We start from the raw sequence: 27,136 nt of genomic DNA, 5'->3' as shown, positions 1-27,136 counted from the left end.
GGACATAATTTCCTGCTTACTGAAGGTATGTCGTGCTTAAAATGAAGTTGTAATCTATGCTACTGCCGATTCATTAATACAAAGGAGTCCAGTGCCAGATATACTCAAGATGCAGCCAAGCTATATAAAATGTTAGTTGCCGGTCACAATTTTTGCATGGTACCCCATCATTTTGCTTTGTGAAGCCGAGTCAATGCTGTAGAGTGCTCATTCAAGATATAGATCATATAAATAGTTTAGCTTATGGGAATACTCTGTAGTTGTAGATAAAAGGAGGACTTTCAATAGTACACGTCATTTCTATATTGATGGAGTTCCCATAAATCTTCAAAACATTTGCAGGTTCTGTGATTTGCTTTATTCTAGCACTTGCTCTGCTGCCAATCAAAGCATTTGCTTTGCCATTATAATAATTAAAAAAAAATTAAAAAGTTAAATGACGATTACGTGAAATAGTTCCAGCCACATTGTCTGTGACGCTGTGATGAATTAATTTATGTTCTGGAACCTGATCGAGTGGCTGCTACAGAAGATGCGGATGCACACTTTCTTAGATTACACTGGATGTTTACAATTATCTGCTTCTGTTTTCTAACATATACCCAAACTAGTCTAATCATCCTTCTTTTTAGTTGATCTCAGAAAATAAACAAGCTACATGTTATAATTGTCCAAGCACATCAACAGGCTAACGTTCAAGACACCTGTAGTGTCCCTAACAGCCTTCTTCCAAAGGTAACAAAAATAGATAAACAAACTATTGCCACATGAAATACACCAAAGAGTACTTTCTGCAATTTGTTGCATATGCCCAACACAACTGCAAATAATCATCAAGCCAAATCCAAGTTTTCAGAAATAATAATGTAACAGCAGATATCACAGTTCCTTAGAAGTACACTGAATGGAAGCAAAAACAGATTGTTTTCATGCTCAAAGTTAACTAATCAATAGAAGAAAACATAAGCTTTCACCATACACAGAATAAATCACACTTTGCTCTGTAGTCAGCTGACAACCCAAAAATGTTACAGCAATCCATGCTTAATTGAGTTTGGAGAATGTAGGTTAACTTGAACTGCACTTATAGCAATATTAACTTTATTAAAAAATCGAGGACACATTCACACAATATTGTTTTAAAATTCAGAATCCATTCCAAGGTACATTTGTTCATTTTTCATGTTAATTACATTGTGACACAAATTTAATCAAAAAGGAAAAACAATATTGTAGACAATACTACAACTTAGTTTATTTCTTGAATTTTTTTTTTTTTACATATTCCTACTTCAGAAAAAGGGAAAGATTACCAATTCATATTCAAAATGTGAAGTAGCAACAACATCGTTTGAAACTTTATATCTTGAATTCTACAGATCTAATCTTTTGGGGGCAAGTTTTGTCATTGAGACAAGTGCTGCAAAGGACTTTTGTGAACGTGTGCATGCATTTAGATCCTTTGGAACTTTTAAGAACAAATGGAAGTTGTGCAGGCATCATATTACAAAACAGAAATATTCTGTCAAATCAAAGTGTATGATACATATATAACTAAATCTGAAAATGAAAAAAGGCAAAAAATACAAAAAAGCATGCTGTTACAGAATTCATATTTACAAACTGAAGCAGAAATTCAATCTTATAACATTTTCTACACAAAATAAAGAAATTCTCAGCCGTTATCACAGAAACAATACAAAGTGGGAGTATTTCCTTCCACTTGCTGAGGGAGAATACAGTGTTCTAACATTCTGAAAGTGAAGGGTCTTTAGTGGATTGAGGTCTGTCAGTACCACTCGCTATGGTTAGAAATGCAAACCAATTTAAATAAATGATGGTTCAATGCTGTTTCACAGATGAGATTTCCCTCTTCACAATTTTGCAAGGGGACACCACATGCTGTATACAATCGTTCCTGGAGTTGTGTTTTTCTTTTATTTTCGGTCGGTTCAGTTTGTTGTCTCTCACTGTAGATTCACAAAAGACCTGTAAGAGTTTGCCTGGAGTCTTCTAATAGTCCTGCAGAATAATAAAAAAACGGTAAAGTGTGTGATATATTTCTAGAAGTATATCCATGGTTCTGTGTCTATTTTCATTAATAAAATAAAATACTAACTGGACATTTTGGCTTACAAATATTGATGCAGGGTGACCAAGCATTGCCAGAAGTCATAAATTAACCCTTTTCAAAAATATGTAACTGTTGGTTCGAACACTGTAAAGCCTTAACACAAATAAGAAGGGGAACATCACTATTTAGGCTGGTTTGAAACTGAAGAAATATCAAGCCAGCGATGGTCAGGATACTATGAAACAAGCTTAAACGACAATTTCCAAGATGGAAAATGGTTCACAAAAAGGTTAACGCAGAAATTGTATCACTAAGAATAACAGGCTTGGGAACGTCCATTAACAATCTACCTGTACCTCAAGGTACTTTCAAACAAGATAATGGAGAAATCTTCTAAAAACTTGAATATGATGATTTGACAAGGGTGACATCTTAATGTGCTGATCATCAACAGACTAACCATTTTTTTAAATGTAAATGGCAAACAAGAATATGGCAAACTTTCTGGGAACCATACTATGGCAATTTCAAAGGGGTATTAACTTAAACGGATGATGGCAAGTGAACAACTATTTGCAAAGATCATATACGAGTACACATCATATAAAGATCGTATCCCAAAGACGGTAGTTGGATTGAGTGGCCCACCGAAATCCTGCATCAATACATTTCACTGTTCATAGGAACATTTGAGAGTGATCACAGGGGTTCCAACTAGGAGAATTGTTTGAAGAAAGAACACTATGTGGATGCTTAAAATAAGAAGGCAAATATATATATTTTGAAGAGTTTGCGTTTACATTCATAGACTTCTGAAGATGTTTGTATGCGACTGTGTAAAAATATATTTTTTTATGTTTTCTAACAGGAGAAATATTTATAAAATAACATTTGCTTTGGATATAAAAGAAAGTGTTTCAGACATGAAAATAAGCTGTGATACGGATATGTATGAAAATTAAGACAGTACTGGAAAAAATACAGTTTTTCCTTGCTTGGGTGGGATAGAGAGACTGGGAATTGCTGAAGCACTATGAAGAAATATTAAATGGAAAACGGTTTTGTTCTATAGGTTATTTAGGACTATTCTGCCATGGCTATTCTCAAAGTATAACTTCTCTCAATGTCAATCTTTACTACTGCCCAGAGAAAAATGGCATGCACTTTAATTATTCCTGCCACTCTATTTAATTCTATGCAATTTTGTTTTTGTAATCTAATAATCATTTCTATTGCTTCTGGCAGTTTTGGAAGGTTGCTTCCGAAATCATGGGGTATGTGGGGTAATCTGCCAGTTATCCTTCCCCTCGTTAACCATTCCACCAGAATGTTTTTTTGGTTTTATTTTTGTGTAAACTCTATTCCATTCCAGGCAAAAGTACACATTTTTAATTTTCCTTCACCAATTAGTATACTGATAAAAATTACTGTACAACGAATTTATATAGCTTTCCTTTTTACAAAAAAGTTTCTGCAAAAGTCTCATCCCATTAGCAATTAAGAAGAGAGGGCTTAGGTAAACCATCTCTGTGCAAAAAAGATTCAGGTCACACGTGACATCAACGTTCTTTCTCCTCCCTCTAAACTAGAGAACAATAACTATACAAGGATAGCTATGGATACATCTTAATTTCTTTTCAATGCCACTACTAAAAAGAATGTCAAACTTGTAACTAACAAAATCAAACCTTTCCAGGAATGCAGACTATATCCCTCCCTTTCTAGCCACAAAGCATGTCAGAGACTCATCCCCATTTTACTTGAGAACATTAATGTTTCCTTGGAACAGGGTGCTTTCCTCGATCTGAAAGTTGAACACATCCAAACCTTTTCCTTAAGATAATTAAAAATCTGAGGCGGACAACGATCTCCCTGGAAATTACAGGCCAATTTTAAGTCTACCCCTTCTCACAGGTCATTGAAAGATTTATCACCACTCAGCTTCCATTTGTATACATGTGTGTTAAAAACAACACGTTGACTTGCAGTACAAATATATAGTTAGTTGACACTTACCGCTCTGGGTTTTTTGTTTAACTTGAGATCAATCCTGTCACCAGAAGGTAAAAAAAGAAAAAAGCAAAGGAACACATTAATTTACAATTGTCCAGGAATCGTATAAATGTTGCAAAGATATAAGATGCTCCTTTCTACTTCACAAACAGCAAAATATATATAAAATTATCCCATAGGAAAAATCTTGGCAAAAGGACTATCAAAGAGATGCACTGGACTAAGAATTAAAATACAGTGTTAAGACTACAAATTTAAACACCGAACCAGTATACTTGGTAATGAAGAAAGAAAATACAATATACTACATTTCTCAAGGAATGGGGCGGTCTGGCTTCTGCCTACATGTTTATGCTTAACAATGTAATAAAATACACTGGCACTCAAACTTTTGACTGAGCCCCAAATTCTGGATTTTAATGTCCCACAAATCCCACAAAGCATTATGGACTAGTTTGCTTTATTTACTCTATTTTAAAGTACCCAAAGGTTGCAAATAATTGGGAGTCAGATCAGGTGGAGTTTATCTCTTTCCGTCCTAGTACTGTGTATATATAATCAAATAGGGCAGTGAACGGGTAAATATTAGGTTCTTTATATCTACTGTATACACTAAGATGCTCCATTTGCTCTCACAAGCCACATAACATGTACATTGCACACTGAGCTGCTCAAATGAAAAGCTTCTGCCATAAGAAAAGCTTTACAGTTGGGAGATTGTTTTGGCTAAAAGCTGTCTTTAATGAGGGAATATGCAAATTCAAAAGAAAGTTGAGAATGAATGACATTGGAAAAGTCAGTCATTTAGACAGTAGATTTCGCTGCTTAGTGCAGCCAGTGTTCAGTAGTCTGGTGAAAGGGCACAGTGAATGCTTGATTACCTTGTATTGAAATAGAGTTGTTCCCGATGAGTGAGTACATAAAAGGCAACAGAAACGCCTATAAAGTGGATCTGACCTGGTCTGCTCGTGAGAATGAAGAATAAGTTATTTACTTTTGGTAGCACTCTTTCTGTTGGATACTGTATCTAACCACAGATTCATGACCTATTAATCTCTGTCAAGTCCCAGACTGGAAACTCTTACAGTAGCTTATGTGCACTGGCTAGAGGTGCTTCTATTGGCCTACATCCCGACTGACCAGTCATTATACAGGATGACAGAAAGCTACATGTTTGTTATTACTTACTCTCTTTCACACCCTCAAATGCAAAGTCTGGTCGACAAGACTGAGTTTGATAGTGTACAAAAACAATGTTGCCACTTGATTACTATTACCAATAGTCCACTCCACTGATTGCAGAGGTGGATGGGCGGTCACTAGTGTAAAGTTAGAGCATTCACACACAAAAATAACTTTTTTATAAAAGGTAATTTTTCTTCTGATGTATAATTCTAACTGCTGTTTCTTTGCTTAGTAAATAAGTACCACAACACTGCCCACTTGAGGAGGTGGGTCTGAGAAGTGGACTTATACTGGGAAAGTCCTGTAGGACCTGAGAATCAATACAGTAGTGCCTTGTGAAAGTATGGACAGCCGTCCATAAGACTACCTAGCAAATGTCCAATGCTGGAGAATTCCAAACTAGAGCTCTGGTAACAGCGTTTGCCATGGTGGAATGAGCCTTTAGGTCCCTCAGAAAGAGACTTCTTAGCCAATAGTTTGATGCAAAAGACAATCCATCATGATCGAACCACATTCTACACTGTACTAACCAATTCAGAAACCAAGGGCACACCAGGAGTTGCACTACTGCAGCGTTTCCCCTTCTTTATAATGATGTGGAAGAGAGAAGGAGGCAGGAAGCATTACAAACTGCCCCAAATGACCCACGTGGAAGGGGAGACATAATTTCAAAGAAGGGATGCACAAATAATAAGTACCAGCATATGACAAAAAGAGGTGGTTTGCGGAGGTTAAACTGACAGTCTCCAGCTAATTGATCCTGTCAATGTCAAGAGCCTCAAGAGTACAACTGTGGAGGGGCTCAAAGGGACAACCCATCAAAAATGGTCAATGCTAAGGTAAGGTCACAATATGGCATAACATGGGTGACTAAATAATGAGGGCTGATCAAGCAAACAATGAAAGGTTGACATGGATGAAAAGTAGCACTAACTGTGCCCACGTCAAAGTCTTGCCAGACCAGAGAAAACACAGATGATCAGACTGTTTTGCCAGTAGGGGGTCAACTCACTTCACACAAGGTGAACAACTGAGCCTAAAGACATTAATATGCAGACTTGTTGAAGGGGCATGCGCTACTACCGATGGAAGATTGAAACCTCTTAACTGGATCTGCTCAATCTCCACATGTAGAGGAGTAGATTATGAAGGTTTGGGTGTAAAACTTCACCCTGCTGCTGGAACAGCAGATCCCCCTTGAAGAGGTAGCTAAGGTGGAGGCATAGGTTTAGAGCCTGGAGTTTGGAGTACAAGACCCTACGAATCCAGTCTAATCAGAATGAGCTATGTTGCTCTCGCCCAACTTTCCTCAACACCTACTGGATCAGAGGCAGCAGTGGACAGGCGTACAGGAGGCAGACGTTCCATTTAAAGTAGAACACGTTTCCTAGAGACTCTTGAGAAGGAAACTCTGGAGAGCAAAATAATGGGCACTGGGAGTTTTCAAAAGTGGCAACAAGGTCTAACAAGGACAAGCCACACTGTGTGAAGATGCCCTGTGCCACCTCCGAGAGAAGATGCCACTTGTGATCAACATGGAGGGATGCTGCTAGATAGCTGGCCATCAGATCCTGAAAAGTGCCAGTCAGTGCCACAACTGCAATGTCACTAGGCAGAGGCCTGTTTCTCTATGCCACCCTGCTTATTGCCATACTGCATGGTCACTATGTTGTACACTATGTTGTATGTTGCCACCTGGATCGAACTAACCATGATGTACAGACGGCTTTAAGAGCAAGATTTATGAGTTGGTGCAGCTCCAGAAGAAACTGGAGACCTCTAATCTCCTCATCTTCCAGGTGACCTCCCCAACTATGGGATAATGCATCCATGGAAGATGTGAGGAGAGTGGTCATATTCTGCTCTCTACCAGACCCAGATGCCCACGAGGGCAAAATAAAAGGGATTCTGAAAGCACTGCCTGGAGATTAGGAGGTAGAGATTTGATGCTGCCGGCCATGACCATTAGCATGGTCTCTTCCTTTAGCGGCAAGTAACGTCCACGGTGGGTAATGGATTGCCTTGGACTCCTGCCTCTGAAAGAAGGTGAGGCTGTTAGAGTATCTCTGAACTTCCTGTACTGCCAGAGGAATTATTGGGAGGAAGATAGCAATCCAAAGAAGCAACCCATAGCTCTGCTGTTTTTGGAATGCTCCAAAGCTGCACAAAGTCTGGCCCAATTAATGAGTACATCTATCAATTATGCCTGGATGACTCGAGAATATTAAGTGGAGTACATTCAGGCATGTCATCTGATAATGCCCACCGCATGAACAACCGAGCCCTAGCGTCCAGGCCATAACATATAATCTACTTAGCTGCATTCTGGACTGTTTGTAAGAAGGCATTAAGCAGGTGTTCTGCCATTGCAGATAGAACATTGTGCATCATTTCTTATAGGATGTAACTGTAGTTCCACAACAGAGAGATGACAATCACTAAGCACAGTGCCAGAACCCCCAATGTGCAAAATGTACCCTCCACCACATTACTTCTCTTATAGGCTGTATCCAAGGGTTGCTTAACAGGAGTTAGGGTACACTTTTACAAGTTCAGACCAGTATCACATGTCTCTTTGGAGGAGAATGATGCGCCACAATCTTATTGTCCCTAGGCACTTATCTAAGATGTTGAGCAATGGGGACACCTAAGTAAAAGATGGTCATGAAGCAGAAGGTCTGGGTTCCAAAATACTTAACAAGTTTACTGTAGTCTCTTCAGATCGAGCGTGATTGATCCAACACTTTTGCAACCCACTGAACAACACTGCGAAAGAGGCACTTTCTTCGGTTGGGGACCCAGGAATCTATTCTGGGGAAATAGGCCACTGGCATTCTGTAAGTCAAGATTTAGGTGTTGCTAAGTGTGGGAAAATAGGGTTCAGTTGCTGTACCCAACCCCCTCCCCCACATTTTGCCTGAATTTTGATGAAATTTGTGACAGTAGAGTACTGGGTCCCTGCTGTCCAGGTTCCCAGTACCAGTGTTGCTTCCCTAAAACTGATCCACAATTAGCCCTTCAAGCCCCAAGTAAGTGCCTAGTAAAAGGTACATGGGTACCTAGGGCATTGGAACTGAAGAAGGTCTCCTAGACACCCCTCACCCGGGCCATGCAGACTGCCACTACAGAATGCATAGCCTGGTGCAGACAAAACAACAAAGTCAACATGGCACACTGCCTGTGTGCCATGCCAACTAGCACTGCCCAAGATATAGGTATGTCACCCCTCTGGCAGGCCTTACCAGCCCCAAGGCAAGGTGCACTATATCACTGGAACGGGTAAATCTGCTTGAGCAGATATGTCCCTACAGTATTAGGGTATATTCCTTAATATTGTAAGGGCCAGGGAAGCCATAGAGAATATATGGATTGGGAACATGACAACTCGAGTTTCCCAGTACCGTGATGGCTTCACTGAAGCCAGGAGTGTTTGGTACCCAACAACTCCTTGTAATAAATCCACACTGATGCCAGTGTGAGATTTATTAAACCATGTAATCAGTGGGCACCTCAGAGGTGCCCCCTGAAAACCTACCAATCCTGGTGGTGTGGTCACTGACTGGCTTTAGGCAGCTTGCCACACACAGACATGTTTCTGGATCTCTGGGTGGAGAGCCTCTGCTCTCTGGGAGCAGAAACAAAGCACATCTTGGGCAGAGGTGTCACATTTAGCTAGCAGCAGATGGCAGCCCCGGCTTACACCCTCTCTTTGGACAGGAAAACCAGCAGGAAAACCTAGAAGAATAGGAAGAGTGCCTACCTCTGCCTACTCCACCCTAAGGTGGAAAAGGCGAGGTGAAGCACATCTCTCAGTACCCGCCATCTCGAAGAAGGGGAGACCCCTCCAATCAGTGCTAGGTCTCTGCCCCTTCCCTCAGGAGAATGGCATAATTGAGGGTGTAGTCACCCCAGGTAAGGTGCCCATTGGCCCTACCTGCTACTCTCTTTAAACTCCCCTAAATTGCTAAGTGTTAAGGCAGAGGAGAGGCACCCCTTTGTTTTTCGAGCAGTGCAGAGGAAAAATAAAATGATAACGAAACGTTATCATTTTATTTCTCCGTTCCTAGATGCGAGGAGGGGCGGGTCTGGCCAGAGCAGGGGGCCAGTGGAGGTGTGGTGAGCACACTCGAAGTGCGCATGAATGTTTGACAGGCCGCTGGACTCAATTCGCATATCGCACCTAGGTCCTGGCCTACCGCATCCATAGTCTATCGCACAAGTTACTACTTGTGTAACGATATATCTGTAAGAGACATTAGTTAGTGATAGATTCCTTACCTTAGAATATCCCCAGGCCTCAGACTGGATCCGGAAAGTTTTCTGTAGCAGTACCCCTGCGTGTCAGTAGGTGGCGTTGTGCGGCTCCGCGTCCGTCACTGGCGTCGTAAGCGCCAAGATGACGTCACGGAGACTGCTTAGGCACCACCCATGCGCGCGGTGGTCAGTTCTGTACACGCCTTTCTGCGCCAGGAACGCAGAGCCATGCAAGAAACTGACCACTGGTGCCATGAAACTAGGGCCCTGAAAGGGGGATGACCTTAACCCTAGAATCAGTTCGCAGAACGGGGAGGATGGGTGGGGCGGTAAGCAATCTATCACTAACTAATGTTTCTTACAGATATATCGTTACACAAGTAGTAACTTGTGCATCTGAAAGAGACACGTTAGTGATAGATTCCTTACCTTAGAATAGATACCCCAGCAATACCAACCCCGGTGGTGGGTCTGCAAATAGTTTACACCAGAAAGTCACGGAGGACAGAACGGCCAAAGAAGCCGTCTCTCCGGACCCGACTGTCAAGGCAGTAATGCTTGGTAAACGTGTGCAGCCAGGCCCACGTAGCTGCCTGACAAATGTCCTGCAAGGGGACGCCACGTCTCAAGGCAGTAGTGGCTGCAGTTGCCCTGGTAGAATGGGCTGGCAGCCCCACAGGAGGCTCCTTCTTAGCCAAGGAGTAACATGCATTGATGCACAGAACGACCCACGAGAGATGGTCCGTTTGTGCACAGCCCAACCTTTTTTGGCACCCACGTAGCCAACAAAAAGCTGGTCATCCAACCGGAACTCCTGTGTACGCTTTAGATAGAATGCAAGCGCACGTTTTGGGTCCAGGCGGTGGCGCCTCTCTTCCTCCCTTAAAGGATGCGGAGTCGGAAAGAAGCTAGGCAAAGTGATGGTCTGCCCGATGTGGAAGGGCGTGACCACCTTTGGCAAAAATAGGACGGGTGCTTAACACCACCTTGTCCGGATGAACAGAAAGGAAAGGAGGTTTGGAAGAAAGAGCCTGGAGCTCGCTCACTCACTCTTCTGGCAGAGGGGATAGCGACCAGGAAAGCAGTCTTAAGAGTAAGACGACGCAAAGGACAGGTATGAAAGGGCTCGAAAGGAGCGCACATCAGATAGGTCAAAACGAGATTCAAGTCCCATTGAGGGCTGATGAACGGCACGGGAGGTAACGTGTGCGTAATGCCATTAGGAAAACAGTTAACAACCGGGGACTTAAAAAGAGAAGTCCAGGACTCCACCCGCCCTGTTTGTTGCAATACCACATGGCGGTGGTGTTGTCCATGAACACCTGCATCACACTTCCCCGGACAGAGGGAAGGAATGCCCTCAGTGCAAGTCGGATCGCCCGAAGCTCCAACAGATTGATATTGATATGGTGCCGGGACTCTGCCAGAGACCAGAGGCCTCTGATCTCCGCCTCTCCCAAGTGGCCTCCCCATCCCAGGAGGGACGCATCCTTCACCACTGTGTGCTCCGGTTGGGGAAGGAAGAGGGATCTGCCGTTGACCCAATCGCGATTCGTAAGCCACCACTGCAACTGCCGTGCAGTGCCCTCCGAGATCTGGACATGATTGGACAGGTTGCCCTGATGTTGCACCCACTGCAGAGCCCGCATATGCCATCTGGCATGTGTCACCAGCAGGAAGCAGGAGGCCATCAGGCCCAGAAGCCGGAGGGTCATCCTGACTGAAACCCGGGACAGAGGCTGAAAGATCGGAATCATAGCCTGAATTTCCCGGACTCGCTGCTCGGGAGGATAAACCCGAAACAGCGTCGAATCCAGAACCGCTCCAATGAAGGGGAGCCTCTGAGAGGGACTCAGGTGCGACTTCGGCACGTTGACGGAGAACCCCAGCAAATGCAGGAGGTCGGCCGTAGTCTGGAGGTGGTTGACGACTGCCTGGGGCGAGCCCGCCTTCAACTACCAGTCGTCGAGGTAGGGGAAGACTCACACCCCTGACCTGCCCAGATGAGCTGCGACCACCGCCATCACTTTTGTTAACACCCGAGGGGCGCTGGTAAGGCATGGGGGAGCACAGCAAACTGAAAATGCTCCGGGCCTACCGTGAACCGCAGGTAACGCCGGTGGGCCAGCAGGACGTGGATGTGAAAATATGCGTCCAACGCTACCATCCAGTCTCCAGGGTCGAGGGCAGCCAGGACCTGAGCCAGAGTCAGCATTTTGAACTTCTCCTTCCGGAGGAAGCGATTGACGTTCCGGAGGTCCAAAATGGGGTGCAGACCCCCTTTGTCCTTCTTGTAGCGGGAATAACAACCACTCCCTACTTCCGGCCCAGGAACGCACTCGATGGCCCCCTTGGCCAAGAGGGCCGTGACTTCCTGCTGGAGAAGTACCAAGTGATCCCCAGACATGCGGTGGCACCGAGGTGGCATGGCTGGAGGGGAGGACTGAAAGAGAAGGGAGTAACCCCTGCGGATGATCTGCAACACCCACTTGTACGATGTGATATCGCGCCAGCGGGGGAGGTGGTGGCGGATCCTGCCACCCACCAGCGTAGGGTGCTCCACAAAGCTTGGATTAGGAAGGTTTGGAGGTAGAAGCAGCGGAGGTGGACTGACCCTCATGCCGATTCCCAGAGCCACCCCTGCAGAAACCGCAGCGGCGCTGAGGCTGGTTCTGCACAGGCTTGCTGAAGAAACGTGCCTGGGCGCCCCTGCCTTGGCCACAAAAGGAACGAAAACCAGGAGTGGCTGTGCTCTGCGTGGAAAGACCCAAGGACTTGGCCAGGGCTCGTAAGTCCTTAAAAACACTACAGTGCACTGTCAGACTGATCGCCAAACAGGCGAGTGCCATCAAAGGGCATATCCATGAGCGAGCTCTGGACATCGGGCGAGAACCCAGTAGATCGCAACCAGGCGTGCCGATGCAGCGCCACAGTCGTCGAAATCGGCCTGCCCAACGAGTCAGCGGTGTCCAAACCACACCGAATGGCGAACTTAGCAGCATCCTTACCCTCAGCAATCGCCTGGGAAAGTACAGCCTGGACCTCCTCAGGACACTGAGGCAACACCTGAGCAACGGTATCCCACACTGCGTGGGAATAGCGGCCCAACAAGCAGGTGGTGTTCACCGACCGCAGCCCCAAGCTGGCCGAAGAGAACAACCGCTTACCGAACTGTCCCAGCTTCTAGGAGTCCCTAACCGACGGAGCCGTAGGAAAAACACTCTGCGACGTCGAGGCCTGGATGACCAGACTCAGGCGTGGGATGAGTGGTCAGAAATGCGGGGTCACCAGGCACCGGGCGGTGACGCCTGGCGACATTCTTAACCACAGGGGCCCCCGTGGCCGGTAGCGACCAAGTGCCCAACAGGACGCTGGTGAGGGCGTCATTCAAGGGAAGCAGTGGCTCCGACGAAGTAGACGCCGCCTGGAGCACCTCGGTGAGGAGGTTAGTTTTGAGGGCCACCATAGGAAGATCGAGGTTGAGGACCTCAGCAGCCCGATGGAGCACCATCGTGTAGGAAGCGCCCTCCTCTATCGTAGGTGGGGGGGAGAGGCAAACCCCGGGTCAGAAGAGACATCGAGTTCGCCGGCGTCCTCCAGATCGTCCACCCAGTCCTGCTCGGAGTCACATTGACGGGCAAGAGGGTCCTCGGACCCCTCCCAGTCATCCTCCACCTCCGTTGCCGAAGGAACCAACCGCGGCGGCAGAGCCGGAGAAGGGAAATACGGCGTCGGAAATTGTGCAGTGAACGGCGCAGGCGGGGGCAGGGCCGAAATCGTCTCCCAATGCGGATCCCAGGCAGGAACGAAATGGTCCTGGAACCGGGGCAAGGGTGGAACGAACGGCACCCACTGTGGCGCCAGAGGCGGCGCTGGGGCCGGACCTCATGGCGCCGGGCCGGAGCCAACGGCCTAGGATCCTGTGGCGCCGAAGGGCCAACAGGATCTGGACACCAGACCGCGGGGCCCGAAGGCGCACCGGCGGAAGCCCGAGGCCTAAAAAGGCGGTCCATGGTGGCAAGAAACTCTTGTACCTGTTCGGGAGTCACCGACGGACCCGGGTAAGGCGGGTAGGACGCAGGACTCCCAGGCTCCAAGGGAGCCACAGGGGCTGAACCTCTGTCCCCTTCGTACGCATCAGAGGATTGACGGGGGGGGGGGGGGGGGGACATTGGAGAGCCAACACGCTTCTTCGACTTCTTTTTAGGACGTCGCTTATGGAATCCGAGGACGAAGACTTGGAGTCCGAGGAGCAACGACTGCGGCCCCGCGAGCGGTCCCAGGAGCAGACCCTGGACCTGGAGCGGCGTTGGGACGAGTGCCGGACCTCCAGCAGCTTCCGGCGTCGCTACCTCAAGGCCTTCGGGCCATGGCTCGACAGTCCCTGCAGGACCGGGAGTCATGGTCGGTCTCCAGGCAGTAGTGGCAAACATCATAGGGGTCCGCCACCGACATGTTGCGATGGCAGGCCCCACAAGACTTAATGCCAGGCATACCTACGTGCACCAGGAGAAAAAAGGGGAGACAAAAAGTCTCAAAAGAGTAGTCAAAAAGGACTAAGCTTGCTGGCGCGTAAAAAGAAAGATCTGAGAACTGATGTCCGTGCGCATGGGTGGCGCCTAAGTAGTCTCTGTGACGTCATCTCGGCGCTTACGACGCCAGTGACGGACGCGGAGCCGCACAACGCCACCTACTGACATGCAGGGGTACTGCTAGAGAAAACTTTCCGGATCCAGTCTGACGCCTGGGGATATTCTAAGGTAAGGAATCTATCACTAACGTCTCTCTTCCAGATATTGGCATATTGTGGTGGTATTCCCACTTATTTTTTTTTATTCATATCTCTGGTTCCCCTTTTAGGATTTTTGTCATTTTGGTAATATTTTACTCATACAGTGTTCTCTTTATTTTAAAATTGCTGTGGAGTTTTCTAATGTTTTGTGCGACTTTTTCTATTTCTAAACTTAACACATGGCTTTTAATTTAAGTCACTGCTTTGTGGAGCGTTACCAAAGATTTAGCACTTAGCCTTCAAAATTAACAATAATTATCCAATAGGTGACCATCAATATAAGTTACAGGTATTCTGCTTCCTACGCATTAGATTAAGACTAAAAAACAGCCTCCTTCTTCATGACATATTGTTCAGGAAGTGATGGAACCGGAGGGAAATCTCTGTTCACAGCTGGTTGTGCTTTAGTTGTGACATATATTGATAAAGGGAGAACTTTAACCAAAGATTGATCCAAAGCCGGGGCCGGAGCTGAAACCGGATATGGAATCAGGCAACTGATATAGGAACTGGTGAGGCCTGCTGTAAAGGAGTGGATGCATGCTCCAGGGTCGGAAGTGAGGCAGGCAGACTTTGTCCAGGTTCAGTCTGCTACAGGGAAGGACGCACAGTTGGAAGTATGACGGGGAGTCCGACTGGGTATGTATAGCCAGAAGGCACACAAGAGAGAGGCAGGATAAAATTCAAGATATGCGGCATCTCCTCCTTACAGGCCTCAACATGCAGTGAAGTTTGCGATGGCCTAGGAGAATTCGGGCAAATCGGTTCCAGACAGGCAAGCAGGTCTAAAGAGAAAGGCAGAGCCGGTGTCGAGTTTCTGGAACGCCGACTGCAGAACCTCTCCAGAAAGCAGGAGTGTCTGGCACCTGAGGAGATTAATACAAGAAAGAAATTTTTACTTACCTGAAGTCCTGGTTCTTCATTGTAGGACTCGTCATTGAAGTCAAACGTTAGAATAATTCCTCATTGCGTGCCTGGATCCCATAACATTTCATATTAATACATTTGGCCATATTTTCTCAAATAGGGTGCAATGTCCATGCCCATATGATATGCAACACAACTCAGGGAACTATCATAGGCAAGGTTTTTCTGAAATTTAGACTGCCAAACTAAAAAAAAAAAAAAGAAATCCTCTTTCAAGACTGCAATTCAGCATTTACATGGCAAAAAATAGTGTACATTTCTATCAGCATGGGAGAAGCACAGCCTGATTTGATGTTTTTTTTTATTTTATCAGTCTACCATTGCTCTTTGTAAATTGCCCCTCCTGTGAGAGAAATAAGGTGGTTTCTAACCCACAGAAGATGTGTGGTGTGCCTTCCCTCTTCACATTCTATGAAAGACTGTGGATTCTGCACAAAAAATATCGAAGAGGATTTTAAAAAACTTAGACGTCTCACACTGAAAGGCATACTTGAAGATCTAAGGGTGAAGGAGACTGAAAAACCCTCCTGCTACAGAGGCTCTACTGAGAATGAGCTAGTGCCTCTGAACCCCATAGAGGGAGATCTAGAGGGAAGAGGCTGAGTAAAGGTGCAAGAAGGCACCAACATTGTCATTGTCACAGCGTCTAAAACAGTCACCATCTAAGCCATCAGCACGACACAGTCAATGTCAAAGGCTGACTTGAGTTCGACTCATCGGCACCATCCCAAGCCTTCAAAATCCTTGTCATTGATCCTTGACACCACCACCATGCATAAATGCTTCTCTTATGCTGTTACTACAGATGAGTCACTTGACATCGCAAAAGCTTTTGCCAATGCTGGAATCACTATTGCACTATCATTGACTAAGTTCTAGATGTTGTCCACCTCCTAGAAAGATGCTGTGGATGACAACTGAAGAACCTGTAATGCTACTGCTAGGCCATCAATGCTTTATCATTCTTGCAGAGGACTCACTGCCGGTTCTACAGAGGCAATTAAATCTACCTTCACCTCCAGGGATGGTCTCATGCCCAACCTTTTGTTGCTAACAGAAAATTGACAGTGACAGTTTATTTAAGGACCTCCAGCAACAGGTAAGCCACATCAAGTGCCACCCTCTCCTCCGAAAAGTGCAGACAACACAGGCCTCCTTCGTCTTTCTGTGCAGAATGGTACTGCACATCATATCGACATATGGGCATGCGCATCCTTTCTGCGAAAATATGGATGAATATGTTGATCTGAAGTGTTCCAGGGTTCACACACGCTGTTGAGAATTCTTTTTTAACATTTAGGAATATAATCCTACGATGCAGAATTTGAAGTTAGAAGTATCCATCAGAACAGTTTTCAAGGTTATATACGAAGAGTACAAATATAGGATGGTTTTGTATAGAGCAGGAATATTGTTTCATGACCACTTCAAGTCACTTCAATGATGCATCCAATCCAACTGGTCATGTTTTGGGTCTGGAACTTGCAACATGTACAAAGAATCATTGGCAGTAGTGTAGGAAATGTATTAAACTAAAGAACTGCTGATGTGTGAAGGGCGCATTTACAGTTGGTTGGAGTATTATGACTTGTAGGCATATGCTCCATAGGCTTGGCCACAAAGACTATTTCTCAAGTGTCTATTGAAAAACGGGAAAGAACTATGAGAAGGATTAACAGTATTCCAAACATATGGGCCACGTCTTCGGGCAGACCTGTAGCCATAATTAGTCAACTTGAACTGAATTGATGTATCAGACCTGAAATATGTACCTCTCAAATTTTGCTGATGACTTGTAAAGCAGAGAAAGGTTTTAGAAGTCGCGGGATCTTAATCCCAGTATTCTTTGCAAATAGTGAAAAGCAGTTTCAATAAGATCCTGTACTCAACTGAGTACCAGTGTAGCACCTGTAGTGCTGGTGTTTTTTTTTGGCGAAATATTTCAGTACCAGGCATATGCTGTGACATATCTTTGAACTCCCTGGATTTTAGGAAGCTAAATCTTTGGCAGCTATTTGGAAGAACCATAAACCCAGTGAGTTCAAGTCAATGAATCACATGTAGTAGAGAGAGCACTTTGCTGAGCAGGTTCATTTTACAAAAGACCTACTGACAACTGTGTTTACCTCAGGTGAAAATTACAGGTCAGTATCAATCCCAAGATTGCTCACTTTTTGAACAGCTGCAGTGGCTGCACCAAGCCATCCTGGTGAAGTAAGTGGGACTATTGCCACCGAACGAAACAGCAACCCTCCCTATGAATATGTACCTTTGTTTTGGATTCCTTTAAGCGCAAGCAGTTATTCATCCAGGGGAACATGTGGCTGAGACATTCAACTATGTGGTCATGGGTGCCTTGGAACGGTGTACCAACTTCCACCCAGAGTTGCATTTCAGAATTACTGGCATAGGTTTCATATTATTCAATCAAATGTTCAAGTAAGTTTAGACAGATAAATGCTGAGCTTGAGTGATAAAATTGTCAAACCTAGGAGGATGCCATACGTCACATTTGTTGGATGGTGAGAGCTCATGCTCCCATTGATATTTGGTGCATGTGGTATGCCAGAAACCATCATGGCTAGTCTAGAGCTATTTAGTTACTCTAGCCAGTCTCACAGGACTGACTTGTTTACTAAATCAAATGATGCTGGTAGCAGCAAAGGAGGCAGCAAAGGGCTCTTCAACTATTGAGTTCAAGAGATCCTCTGAGACACTTCTCAGAAATGTCTCAGTCCTTCCTAATGTTCATAATCCAAACTGTCAGTTGCAGAGCAGTTTGCTTCTGAGTATACCAAATTTCTGGACTTTTGTAATGGTATCTGTCCAAATAATCTGTCTTCCATAATTGTTCCACAAAGGAACAATGAATATAGTAGTGCGTACAATGAATAATAGGCATGTTAACTCATTTTTGTTAACGTAAGGACATATGTGCTGGGTAGTATTCATAAGGTGCTCGTCGCACACCGTAAGGCACAAATACAAGTGGATATCAAAGACTGTAAGATGATTCGAACAAGGTAAATGGAAAAGCAGAAATTATGTTCAGCAAGTCATGTTTTCCAAATGTAGGACATGTATTTTGAAGGTACACATGAACTCAGAGGGAGAAAGTGGCCAATAAATTCCAGAAGCAATTTCAAGGAGTGAATCTTGGAGGATGTAGGACAATAAACATGGCAGCTATCCAATGACAGCAGCTTTTGGCTTGCTGAGGGAATCTAACGATGGCTTATAACATCTCCGAAATATAATTTAATTTATGTGAGAGGCATGACATTTAGGCCATGTGGGCAACTTAAACAGCAATAAAGAGTCCCCTCTATTTGTCAAAGACCCAACCAGCTTAGTGTCAACACAGAGTGGTGGGGGAGAGGGACAAATAAAATAATACAATTCTAGTATCAATGTTTATAATCTAATGAAGTCTAAAGGAGGAGCAGTGTGGGGGACCCAGTATTACTTGAGCCTGCTGAGAACAAAATGATTAAATCGTGATTTAGAGTATGTGAAATATTTAACCTGCCCCTGCCCCCCCCCCCAAAACAAAACATTTACCCACATACACCCCCCACCTTGGGACTTGACATTGCAGGTCCAGCATGGACAATTTAAAAAGTAAAGAGAGGGGAGAAGCAGGGGAATAACCCTCTAAACTGCAAAAACGGAAAAGAGGTAGTATTGAGAAAGTGGCAACAAGCACTCATAATGGTAAGAAAGTTAAACAAGCATTGGCATAGCCAATAGGTCTCGCCTTTGGGACCTTATAAGTGTTTAGCCATGCAACAGTTAATGTTGTTGCAGTAAGGATATTGTAGTGCATAACTAAATACTTAAAGGTCCCAAAGGAGAGACCTATTGGCTATGCCAATGCTTGTTTTTGTTGCTATAGATGCCCTTAGTGGAAAGGGTATGCCTAGACATGGGTCACGTGTTCGATATGCCACTGGATTCAAGCTAACCTGGCTGATGAGGGGTGATACCCCGAAACCAGTCCCAGGATGCTTGTTTTCCAGTCCAGGGAGGACCTGGCCTTGCAGTTCGGACTGGCCTGTTCCCATGGGGAGCAGGATCACGACCGATTTGAATATGGTGGGGGTCCAAACTGGGATGGCAGGATGAGCAAAAAAACAACAGATTGAACTTAGATCTGTGACTGGGGTAAATGTTTGACAATGTTCAGCATTCTGTCCATCATCTTTTTATCAGCTAGGTGGTAAACACGCTATGCTGCACACGAGGGACAAAGACATGTTGGACAGTCTAAAACAAATAATGCCAGAAAACACAAAGCAAGGATATGAGTTCCAAAATAAAAAGCCAACGGTAATCAACGGGCGGAATGCATTCCTAGGGAAGCTTTCATTATGTCATTGCATCCATAATGCTGTGCAGTTTGGTAGCTTTCGACCTAATGAACCCGGAGGCCTTACTGTGTGTGGATACTTCTTGGAACCTGCTCCTCATTGCCTAATTGAAGTCAGTAAGCGGAGGAATGATGGGTAGGTAAAATAGGGTTTTTTGATCATAAAAAGGTCCCAAGAGACAGCGGTAGTGCTGGTGTGAAAATGAATGTGTGCTAACTGAACTCCATGTATGCATAAACAACAACAGAATTGTCTTGTGTTTAACACGCGCAAGTTAACAGAAGAGTGCTTTGAAATGTAACAATATAAAGTCCCTACTAAAAGGACACTATGCAAATAATGGCTAATTGCAACAACTGTGTCTTTTCAACTTGCAAAAACGTGCTGGGTGAAACAAAACTGACAATCTTAATAACATTTGCGGTGAATAAAAAGTGGTCTTGAACGAACACTTACAATTCCATAAATTCACGTCTGTAATCCAGATTCCAGTCCATCTATTTCTGCATGCAATCCTAATGGCCAAAGTTGAAGTGCTCTGTACAAGAACTATCAACTACTGCTCAATGTCTTGCGGCAGCGTCCTGGCTTTGTGCCAGCCAACACGAATTACATACACTAATGGCGAGGAAAAACAAGCGGAAGGTTGAAGAAAAAAAAAAAGGGGCGTGCAGCGTGAGAGAGAGGAAGATGGGTGCACCCGCTAGTGGTGCGCGCGCGCTGGGGAGAGCAGTCTGCTCTTTTTCAAAGCACATACTCGTGCTTGTGGCACGCCGCTGCGCACTCCCGCAAGGCGTATGCCGCCACAAGCACGAGTATGTGCTTTGAAAAAGAGCTGCACGATGGCTAAAGGTCTCCTATGTAGAGCATGCGCGCTGCGTAGGCGAGACCTAAAAACAAAAACAGGCCACAAACCATAACAGGGAGGCAGGCTGAAGAAACTAAAAAGGGCTTAATACCCGACTCACAGCTGCTCCCCTTTCAACAATCTCAGGATACCAGTGTTCATTGAAAAAAAGATTCATGGCAAGATCAGCACTTATAAAAAGGTAAACTAATAGGGAACACATGGATTTGTCACAAAAAAAAAACAAGCTTGTAAGGCGGAGATTTCATCACAGGACATATATGTCATATTATCTGCTTATGTGACTGTTCCGTGATGAAAAGTCTAAGTACTGTGATTTAGCTGTCGGGTGGCGGGATTAGATGTTTCTAATGCTAATGAACTGACTTCTACTGGCAGTTGAGAGGATGAAGAATAAAACCTCAGAGAGGACTTAAACCTAACGCCTATGCACCTGGCTCAGGGGTGGAAGTGATGGCAGCAGGGCAAAAAGGATTAAGGATGAGGAGTGGTGAATCCTAGGGCAAGTTAGCATTTTTCTGCCATTTAATCTTTAAGTTTATATTTATGACAATCTGATATTAAAATGCTATAATGCTAACTTTACTCTTTGTGTATGTTTGGACAAGGCTTCAACACAATATAGTAAATATACAGTTCCTATCAAATCAACTATTAATACAGCGCTTTTAGGGAAGTGCATAATACATACAATAAAATATAAACAATGGTGACCGGAGTTCATGGCATGGAAACAATTAAGGTAGTTATTACTTCTGGGCAAATACTTTTCTTTATCAATGTGCAACCCTAATCTACTAAACATACCTAAACTGAAACAGATGAACAATTTGAAAGAAGCACACTTAACTAAACACTACCAAAAAGCACAAATACTGATTAAAATCAAACTTACTCAAAGTCATAATCAAACATGCCAGACGGGCTGAGGGGCAGCATAGGAAAGGAAGAAAGCAATAGAAATTAATATAGTAGTTGTTTACATTAATTAGCAGTGAAGGCAGAAGTAAGAATACCTCCAGACAAAGAAGGAATTATGAGACAGTTGTCATTACTTAAGCAGGGGGTATACAAGCAACACACAAGACAAACATTTCCAATGCAAAAATTGCTCCTCTCACACAAAATGAATCAACAAATAAAAAAAAAATACTATTCATTACTCTTTTCAGCATTTTTGTGAGCATAGCAATAAACAATGATAAGCAATTCATTTTCCATTAAAAATGGAAAGTAGGCCTTTTAAACTAAATGCAGTGGCTTTTAAATCTTGAAGCCACTAGGACGATATCCATCTTTCAAATTCTTTTGTCAGCAATTACAAAATTAGGAAAATAATATGCTCAGCTTCCCTCTATTTGTAAGGCTGTTTATGCATGTTGCTTGCAATCATGCCTTGGTTAAAGGATAACGGTTGTTGAAACTACATCTCCATGATACAGCTCTGAGCATCTAACGTAGCTTTCTCCAAAGTATATCATCTTGGAAAAGAGTGATACAGTAAATCAAAGAAAATTGACGCGGCTTAAAATATCTTTGCATCACATAGTGGGATGTCACATGGCCGGTAAAGGGACTGCACTGCACACACAGCCTCTGGATTTCAAAATGAAACAAAAGCTGAAAGATTTTCACTCAATGTCAGAGGTGCGCCACAAAACCAATCAGAGATGAGCCTTTAGAGTTATTGCTTATAGAAACAGACTTATCTTCCACTCTCATTTCATTATGCATCAAGGTAAAAAATTAGTTACTTACCAGTAACTCCAATTTTCCAGGGTTGGTATCTTTCATATATTCATATACCTGGATCATTCCCAATCGGCAGGCTTGGAATCCCCAGCTAATTTAAATAGCAGTAAACAGTGCTTGTTTAGCAGCAAATCCATCTAATTTGAAGCAACCTGAACTTGAGCCAATGAGGTGGATGTGATGGCTCTTCTACTCCTCCCAGAGGCCACCATAGCCCAGATTTCTACTGCACATTGTGTGTGACTGAGTCCACAAGGAGGCTCTGCTTAAATCTGGCAGTGACCTTCTCTCGTTACCATTCTAGTTCACAATAGAAATTAAACTCTTTTCAATTAGTGAAATCCCTTTTCAGATCATGCTTTCCCTGTGGACAGAAAAAGATCTATACTGATCCACATGAGCAATGTATATATGGCCTTTGTCCAGCGCACAAGGTCTTGTTCTGTGAAATTGTCCGACTCTTCCATCTAACCTGAAAAACAGGAAGAGGAGTGAGGCACTGTATATTTCAGAAGGGAAGAAAACATACCCTCTTTCAAAGTGGGAGGGGGGTGCCCTCTCATCTGTGGATGATTTAGTGAAAAGTGCTTCACAACACACTTCCCGGAATGCAGCTCAAAAAGAAACAGAAGTTCCAGATTTGGGCTTACTATATAACATGCCTGCAGACACTTCCCCACAGGAATAAACTGTAGTTTCTTGTGTAAATTATTCCATTAGGACGAACTCCAACCTGTGTGAAAATCCAGTTCCTGTGATGTTCTGTCTAAACTGCCATCCTAGGAGTGAAGAAAAAATCCATTGTCGTCATAAGCACTCTCATTGACACGACTAGGACAAGCCTCATACACGACCATGAGAAAATCATCATCGACAACAACGAAGACTACCGGGTATTCTCAGCCTGACGATTAAAAATGATTCAAGCGTGTGAGTATATGAAAGATCCAATGCTGGAGAAGTAAATAATTAATTCTACTATCATTTTAGCTCAACAACAACATTAACCCCTTCCATCCGCAAGACAGCTGGGAGCTCAAGTGCGCAGGACGGCTCCCGGCCGTCCTAGCACATGGCAGGGGAAATCCCTCTAGTGAGAGTGAGGCTATCTGAGCCCCCCGAGCACATAGAAAGACGGGAGAGGTATCATTGGAAAGGGGAAAACGTTGGGGGTCCACGCAAGCCATACCTTGCTGGACTCCCCTGGATGTCTAGTTTTCAGAAATGTGTGGATTGGTAGGTTTCCAAAAATGGCTGCCGAGCCCGGGGCCAAAAACCCAGGTGACCCCCCCCCCCCTTGCAAAACCAGTTTGGTTTGTGATAGGTAATTTTGATGACTCCCTCATACGTTTTGGGCCCCTGCCGGTTGCGGGTACTTGACCCACCCATGCGAGTGAGGTACCGTCACTGGACTTTCCTGGGTGTCTAGTTTCCAGAAATTGTGGTTTAGGAGGTTTCCCAAGATGGCCGCCAAGCCCTGGGCAAAAAAACCCAGGTAACCCCCCCCTTTAAAAACCTGGTTGTTTTGTGATAGGTAATTTTGACGTCTCTTCAATACGTTATGGGCCCTTGCCTGTCACGGGTACTTGACCCACCCATGCGAGTGAGGTACCATTTTTCTTGGGAGACCTCGGGGAATGCTGGGTGGTAGGAAAATTGTGGATCCACACAGATTCCAGAACTTTCCACCACAGAAATGTGGGGAAATTGTGTTTTTTTGACAAAGTTTGAGGTTTGTAAGGGATTCTGGGTAACAGAACCTGGTGAGAGACAGACAAGTCACCTCATTTTGGATTCCCCTGGATGTCTAGTTTTCAAAAATGTATAGGTTTGCTAGGTTTCCCTAGGTGCCGGCAGAGCTAGAGTTCAAATTCTACAGCTAGGCACTATGCAAAAAAAGGGTCAGTTTTCCCTGTAAAAATGAAGTGTGCCCACGTTGCGTTTTGAGCCGTTTCCTGTCGCGGGCACTAGGCCTACCCACACGAGTGAGGTACCATTTTTATCAGGAGACTTAGGGTAACAAGGAATTGTTGAGCAACTGTTATTACCTATTGACTTTGATGCATTTCTGCCTTCCAAATGAAAGACAACGTGCAAAAAATATGTCACTTTGAAAAATGTCCTAGAATTCTCATGCTAGTATGGGTGCTCACATTTTCAGAAATATGCAAATAGCTGCTGTTTCTAAACTCTATATTTGGTTCCAATTTCAAGAATACATAGGTGTCTTTCATCCAGATTTTTCACTATATATATATTTCCCTAAATTAATTGCTATATACCGTGTATATAATAAAAAACCATTGCAAAACGCTGCTCGGTTATTGGCTCTGGGTTCGTCGGGTTCTTGGTGAATCTACAAGACCTATATATCCCCTCAACTAGAAGAGTCCAGCAGATGTAACGGTATATTGCTTTCAGACATCTGTCATAATTAGAAGAAGTTACAGGTAAAAACGTTGGCAGATTTTTTTAACTCTTTTTCAATGTTCCTATTTTCAGCCCCACAAACCCTTTGCTGATACCATTTGCAGGGAAAAAACCAGACGCTTTCATTTGCAGCACCTTTTCCCCATTTTTCAAAAATACCTGTATTTTGGCTAATGTCTGGGGCCCCTCCAGGGGAATCCACAAACCCTGGGTACCTTTAGAATCCCCATGATGTTATGTGGTCAAAAAGTTACAGGGGCCTAAGAGCGAACTACCCCAAATAGCCAAAAGAAGGCTTAGCACAGGGAGAGAAAAGGCCTAGCAGCAAAGGGGTTAGAGCACTGCCTTGGGCAGAAAACAGGTTGATGTACTCCACAAAGGTCCGTTGATTGCCGAAGGGTATTTCAGCAAGACCTCTCAACCACAATGTGGCAAACTACCATAGTTTGGATACCGCCATTCCGCCACGCTATTAGAGAACAGAGAATAGGTTCAATTGTTTAGAGATGTTCGAGTGCTAGTACATTAATTCCTTGACTATCAGATTTAAGCTACTGAGAAAGTACTCCTCCATTGATAGGCTGGGCAGGCCTTTTTAAACATCAGTAAGAGGGGCCTGAAATGGAAACGATCAATCCCTCACTTATCACTACCATGGGCCTTTGAGGACCGTGGTCCTGTGTTCCACAATAGGTTTGTGTTATCAAAAGGTGATCTCCAGTGACTGGGTATACTGAACTCCCCCTAAGAGGATGACCTCACTTTTTCAGAGCAGACATAAATCTACAAGGTGAATGTACCCAATGGAGACCATGAAGTACACTGATAGTCATGTAGAGCTTTTCCAGATAAATGTGCACCCCTTAAAGTCAGACAAAGATGTATAATAAGGAAAAGAAAGAAATGGACAAAAATATCTCAGGTGCTAAAGACAATGGAAACAGACTTTAAGTGCTAAAGTAGAAAAACATCAGCCTGCAGAAAGAGAGATGTGCTGGAAATTCGTTGTGAATGAGCCAACACAAGTGCTCTTGTACACATTGGTTTTCTTTTCAACATTTTAAAAGAGACATTTCTTGTTCACAAGCATACCGTAATGTTCAGATTTTCGGTAAACGATGTGGAAAGATACAACATTAGAAAATTAGTATTACAACTTCTGCAATGCCTACAGCAGTGGTTCCCAAACTTCTTTGACCTACGGCTCCCTTGACCAATAGGCCATTGGCCGCGGCTCCCCATTACAGGACTTTTTTGGTGTGTGTGTGTGTGTGTGTAATCCCAGCCTCAGTAGCGCTTCCATTGTAATCCCTGAAAATAATTCGGATGAAGGCAGGGAGAACAGTGCATGCAATGCAAAGATATGTCTTCTCTCTCTTTTCACAATATTTGTGCTCCCTTGGGCCATGCAGTGAATGCATCTGTTTGCTGTTCATTTGCGATCAAACTAAAGCTGGACACATCCAGCTGAATCCAGGGGCACTGGGGTGTCGCGGTGCACAGTTTGGGAACCACTGGTATAGTTCCTTACATCTGCTAGTTAGTGATTCACATAGAATACAATGACGAATTGTAATGGCGTGTTTGCTTTGTAATTTTCCTTTCACATTATGACACGTCAGTAGCCTACCACTGAGGTTCATTTAGACACTAAGTTCACTCAGACGGCTTCCATGTGTCCACTTCAAATCCAGTAGTAAAGGAAGCTCTAATTATGTCAAGAAAGACAAAGCCTATTTTTGTACCAATGGATTTATGTAATAAAACCAATCAAAAGAATGCCAAGGCATTCAGAGTACCTCCAATTAAGAAAGGTAGTGTTGTTAAATACTGTCTGCCTATTCAAACCACTGTAATTAGGAACAAAACAGCAGCAATAGCCACAGTATGGAGATGGGAAAAAAAAACTTTCACAATGCCTCTGAACCACAGGATTCCCTTGCTGCAGGCTAGTCGTTTGTATGCTTCACTTCTGCAAGTCACATTTGCAATAGGAGTAGGCAGCAGTGAAGGCATTCGAACACCCATTAAAGTACTCAAAATGCCTCAAATGAAAGGCAGAGCACAGAGCCAGCATGTATAGCGTGGAGAAAGCCCTGAATGTGGATCCAGCATCAGAAAAAGCCATCAGCGAATACGGACAAGCATACTGGTGAAAACTGTTATTCTCCTAAAGTGCTGGACATCTTGTTACGAGGCAGCGCTCCAGCTGATTCAGGGTTTATCTTGATGTGAAAAGATATATTTAGACAAAACCTCTTTAATGAAAAAGGCCAGCATCCGGTGTGTTCCTCAGTGTTATCAATGATGGGCATATATAGGTGCTGTAGGAAATGAAAACGCTTGTACTGTTCTCCTGAAGGAGCGACCGGGGTGGAATTACACAGGATCGTAGTCAGTGCTATCAAAGTAAAACAGTGACGGTATCGCATGGTAACGTGGGGGCTACGCAGCCCCAATACTGCAAAAAA

The 27,136-nt window shown here is 44.1% G+C and overlaps 1 protein-coding gene across 3 annotated transcripts in view; it reads right to left on the bottom strand.

The window, feature by feature from the left end:
* Positions 1-453: 453 nt before the first annotated feature.
* Positions 454-27,136, bottom strand: part of MEAF6 (MYST/Esa1 associated factor 6) — a 129,594-nt gene continuing 102,911 nt past the window's right edge. For 2 of the 3 annotated variants that reach the window (XM_085647909.1, XM_085647908.1), the window contains exons 6-8: positions 21,379-21,408; positions 4,091-4,124; positions 1,085-2,022 (exon numbers count right to left, since the gene is read on the bottom strand). In XM_085647909.1, the coding sequence (XP_085504035.1) occupies positions 2,014-2,022; positions 4,091-4,124; positions 21,379-21,408 (73 nt within the window). In that variant the 3' untranslated portion in view covers positions 1,085-2,013. Of the gene's footprint in view, positions 2,023-4,090; positions 4,125-21,378; positions 21,409-27,136 lie in introns of all 3 variants that reach the window. The other variant, XM_085647907.1, reaches the window with a different exon arrangement.

The sequence above is a fragment of the Triturus cristatus genome, chromosome 3_2, assembly GCF_964204655.1.
Source record: "Triturus cristatus chromosome 3_2, aTriCri1.1, whole genome shotgun sequence".
Classification (NCBI taxonomy): Eukaryota; Metazoa; Chordata; class Amphibia; order Caudata; family Salamandridae; genus Triturus; species Triturus cristatus.
This window is presented reverse-complemented; position numbering and strand designations above follow the sequence as displayed.